At 45.9% G+C, this 4,662-nt stretch overlaps 1 protein-coding gene across 1 annotated transcript; it reads right to left on the reverse strand.

The window, feature by feature from the left end:
* Positions 1 to 3,379: 3,379 nt before the first annotated feature.
* On the reverse strand, positions 3,380 to 4,210 carry LOC137829078 (uncharacterized). Its single transcript, XM_068635871.1, has 2 exons — positions 4,045 to 4,210; positions 3,380 to 3,984 (listed from the first exon to the last, which is right to left on the reverse strand). The coding sequence occupies exons 1-2, from the start codon at positions 4,208 to 4,210 to the stop codon at positions 3,380 to 3,382; spliced, it is 771 nt and encodes a 256-aa protein (XP_068491972.1).
* Positions 4,211 to 4,662: the final 452 nt, after the last annotated feature.

Raw genomic sequence — 4,662 nt, forward strand, 5'->3', positions numbered from 1 at the left:
CACGAAACTTGCGCGTCTTTACTTGAATTCTCTAAACCTTCCTCCTCATCCTGGGCAACATCCTCGCCTCATCTCTCTCTTTGACACAAGGTACTTCCCCTAATCCACGTTTATGAACTAATACCCTTTAATGCTTTCATTATGATTGTATCTGGTGTTCTGGGACTATTTCTGCATTCGTTTGCTATTTCTGCTAGCCTTGCTATTGTATTGTATGCGTGTTGTTCTTCATTGTCTAAATGTGTGGTTGTGCCTTTCTTGTTTGCTATTTTTGTTTTAGATATACTGAATGATGGATTACCGAGCCGTGTATCCTTGGGCCTCTAATACCTTATTAGAAGAAACCTCCATATACACCTCGTCCGAGGAAATAGTGCGTTATATGAAGAGTGAGCAACCCAAAAGGTGTATTCTAGGTAGGGAGGATGATAAGGGTCTTAGGGTACTGCCTTGTAGGAAGGATGAGCTGGTCTGTTGCGATGAATCCTCGGACCCAGATGGTCCTTTTTATTACTTCTGCAACACGATTTTTAAAAAGGTGTTTATTCATCTTCCCCTGTAAAACTTCGAGAAAGCCATTCTCACCGAAATAAACGTTGCCCCAATCCAGTTACACCCAAATAGCTGGGCGTTTGTTCAGGGTTTTTCTATCCTCTGTACTCACTTCGACCATCTGCCATCAGTGGAGGTTTTTCTATACTTCTTTGGAGCCAAACGCCTAGATCGCCAACTGTGGGTGTCCTTCAATGGGGTGGTTGGGAGAGCTTTGCTGACACCCTTCCAGCAATCCTACAAGAACTTCAAAGGTAAATTCTTTAAAATCCGCTGTAACAAGAGGGACCCAACTCTTCTCGATGTGTTCCCCTTGTATTGGACTGAGAATCCAAGATTCCAAGGCCCTAGGTGGTTGGAGTAAATGCCCCAAAAAGAACGAGAGGTGTGCCTTTTCCTCTCTAGTCTGAAAGTGGTCTTTGACACCGCCATTCTCATTAACAAAGAGTTCTCCCCTGTGGGGCTCAAGGCATACATTGGTATCTTTCATTTTTTTGCTTTTACTGGTATTAACTTGTACGCTTGTTTTGCTGATTCACTTGTGCTCTTTTGCAGACAGTATGCTCAAACTGAGAAAGAAAGACTTGGCAGCTAGGGCCAAGAAAATGAAGGCTGCTGCCCAAGCTTCTCCCTCAAAAGATCTGAAGCTCAAGGCTGTAGCTGAGGTTGCCCCCTCCGATGACGAGGAAACTTACTCAGGGCCAGTCTTCAAAAGGAGGAGAAAGGTTGTTTCTGAGCTTGCTGAGCATTTTGCCTCAGATGGCCGCGCACCTTCCCCTCGAGCCCAAGTTCCTCCCACCAGCCCTCCTTCTTCTCGAGACATAGTAATGCAAGAGAATGCAAGAGCGCCAGTGGGTGGACTATGGGATCCTACTTTGGATGCCCCCACTTACCTTGAGAAGACCTTGCTATCTGCTGAGGCCAAGGAAAAACTGGAGTGCTTGGAGGAGGATCAGCTGGTGGAGCAAGCAGTGAGGCAACTGGGACAAGCCTTGGATGTTAATTGCCTGACCATCTCCAAGCTAAGGGGGGTGGAAAGGCTCAACTAAAGAGGAGTCTAAAAAAGTTGCCGAGCTCACGCGGCGGGTGGTTGGTCTGGAGTATGAAGCCACCAAGTTCCACCAAGCGCAAGAAGAATCTAGGGTCCTCCTAATTGAGAAGTCCAAGGAAGCCCTAGAATTATCAAATAAGAAAATGGAGCTCCAAGCTGATGTGGAGAAGTTGAAGGAGGAGTTGGCCAAGAAGAATGAAAAGCTACTAAAAAAGGATGAAAATTAGGCAAGGGAAAAGGAGGCCATTACTGATGATGCTGCTAACTCCTTCATGGCGGGGTTTGAAGACGCTGTTGCCCAGGCCTGGGGAATATACCCGGAGATGGACTTCTCCCAATTAGGTTTGGGAAAGATTGTGGTAGATGGGCGATTGGTGGATGAGGAGGAGTATAGTAGAATGTTGATCTTTTGTTATCAGAGGCCTTCCGCAGTTCTTTGAACAATCTCTTAACTCCTTTGTATGTATATCAATGATTTTATTTATTTACCTTGCCTTTGCCATGCCTCGACTAGGGTATAAAGAACGCATGTTGCAGTAAACACGAATATCATAAGTTAATCATCTGATAATAATTAACCACCTTCTCAATGCAACATATTGATTAAGCATGGTAAATCGTAGCGCTCATGACGGAGCTATTTCACGGATGAATTGTACCTTCTAACTACGAAGGATGTCACTCTTGCTTGGGCATTGACAAGCCACAAGGGATCAAATTTCTCGATTTGGCTGCGCAGGACTTGTGTGTTTGGAAGGTTCATTTGCTTTCTTGACACATCCTTCATAATGGTTTGGGTGATTTGAGCATCTGACTTGGGGCCACTCTCTTTGCAAAGTCCGCCCTTGAATGGATCTTAGCGGCTTAGAGTATCTAACTTGAGTGTGGATCCACCTATCAAGTCTACTCCTTTGATAATTTTCATTATTTAGAATATCTGACTTGAGTGTTGGATTACACACCAAGTCTACTCGTGATACCTCCGTGGTGGTTACTACCATAGGATTACCCTTGGTTCTTCTTCATAGAATGCCCGAGCTCGGGTGGTTCTTCTAACTCCGAGGTGGGTCGTTCTTGATACCTTTAGCTGCGCGCTCTTGAGTATTGTTAGTTGTGGTTCAGTACCTCCTGGACTCAGAATCTTACTGAGCAGGGAGCGTATTACCTCATGGTGTATGCCTTGGGGTACATGGACTCAAAATCTTACCAGGCCAGGTCATCTTTCCCCAGCTTAAGCCAACCAATCTTACTGAGCAAAGGTCGCCCTTTCTAATATGTAGTTATAAATATTTCTTTCATAACTTATTGGCTATTAAAGTGTCTGACCTGGTCATCTCACGTGCCATGTCCACTATGTTAAGGCCTTTTTATTGGAGTATCAGACTTGGCTTATGTGCCAAGTCTACCCTTGAACAAATTTTATTACTTGGAGTATCCGACTTGGGTGTCGGCTTACACGCCATGTCTACTCCTTGACCCAAGGGAGGTCAGTCTACCTACTTTTGGGTAGGTAATCTTAACCCTACTCAACGCGTATGGACTCAGGGTTTTACTGAATAGTTTGATTGTCGGGCCACCTAAGCTCTGGGAACTTACCAAGGGAATAGGTGACCTCGTTTAGTTGTCAATCGTGCACACTTGCACTTACTCGAATGACTTACCGGTCAAGTCGCCTTCTTGTGTGTTAACAAAGTATTCTGGAAAAACATTTTCCAAGAATAGTTTTCATTGGGAGACCTTATTAAAAAACCCTCGTAAGGGAAAAAGAGCGTCCCCTTAATTATTCAAATTGTTCATAAAGATTGACAAAAATACATTAACTGAAATAAACTTGAGGCTGACCCCATTCCATGTTCGAGGTATGGCTCCACCCTCCAGAGTCTCGAGCCTGTATGCCCTGTTTCCAAGTGCTTCTACCACGTGAAATGGGTCGGTCCACTTGGGAGACAACTTGTTCTCCAACTGGTAGGGGTGAACTTTCGTCATCACCAGGTCGGCAACTTGGAACTGTCGAGGTCTAAGCTTGGACATTTGTTTATGCTCAACCCTTCTCTTTAGGGCTTCGGCTTTGACGTGTGCTTGCTCTCGCACCTCGTCAAGTAAATCTAGGTTCACCCTTCTCCCTTCGTTAGACTCCTCTATCACGAAGTTCTGGAACCATGGCGAGCTCTCCTGAATCTCCACAAGGATCATGGCGTCTGATCCATACACCAAACTGAAGGGTGTTTCCTTCGTGGTGGACTGTGGAGTAGTATGGTATGCCCACAAAATCCGAGGTACCTCATCAACCCAAGTCCCCTTAGCCTTCTCTAACCTCTTCTTTAGGCCTTTGAGCAAGACTCCGTTGGCGGACTCAACCTGTTCGTTTGTCTGAGGGTGCTCTACCGAGGTGAACACCAGCTTGATGCCGAGCTCTATGCACAACTTGCCAAACTACTGACTTGTGAGCTGGGTGCCGTTATCAGACACCAAACGTCTTGGAATCCCAAAACGACATACAAGGTTTTTCCACACGAAGTGCTGGACCTTGTGGGCAGTTATCTGTGCTACTGGTTCAGCTTCTAACCACTTGGTAAAATATTCAATGGCCACCACTAGACATTTCATCTACCGAATCGCTAGCGGGAAAGGGCCCAAGATGTTTATTTCCCATGTGTGGAAAGGCAGGGGCTATGTATGGACCGCAACTCCTTTGGGGGTGCATGATGCCAATCAACATGCTTCTGACATAGATTGCATCGTTGCGCATACTTCATGCAATCTTCCCTCATGGTTGGCCAATAATACCCTACCCGAACTGCCTTCTGGGACAAAGCTCATCCCCCGACATGACTTCTGCAGATGCCTTCATGGAGATCTGCCATGATGCGTGTACACTGGTCCCCACTCACACAGGTGAGGAAAGGATGCGTGTAGCCATGTCTGAACAGCTTCCCATCTACCAAGGTACACCTGCCTGAGTTCTTCTTAACCACTTTAGCCTCTGCGTGTTCTACTGGGAGCATCCCATCAACAAGGTAGCGTCTAAACGGTGTCATCCAGGTTTCGCCCACATCAAC

Source organism: Phaseolus vulgaris, chromosome 7, assembly GCF_000499845.2.
Source record: "Phaseolus vulgaris cultivar G19833 chromosome 7, P. vulgaris v2.0, whole genome shotgun sequence".
In the NCBI taxonomy this organism is placed as follows: domain Eukaryota; kingdom Viridiplantae; phylum Streptophyta; class Magnoliopsida; order Fabales; family Fabaceae; genus Phaseolus; species Phaseolus vulgaris.

Bases quoted from the DNA above. Each gene is read 5' to 3' on its own strand.
- LOC137829078 (XM_068635871.1), bottom strand. From the start codon at position 4,210: ATGAAATGTCTAGTGGTGGCCATTGAATATTTTACCAAGTGGTTAGAA. The intron at 3,985-4,044 runs GTCAGTAGTTTG...TCACCTCGGTAG, and splicing joins TAACGGCACCCAGCTCACAA to AGCACCCTCAGACAAACGAA.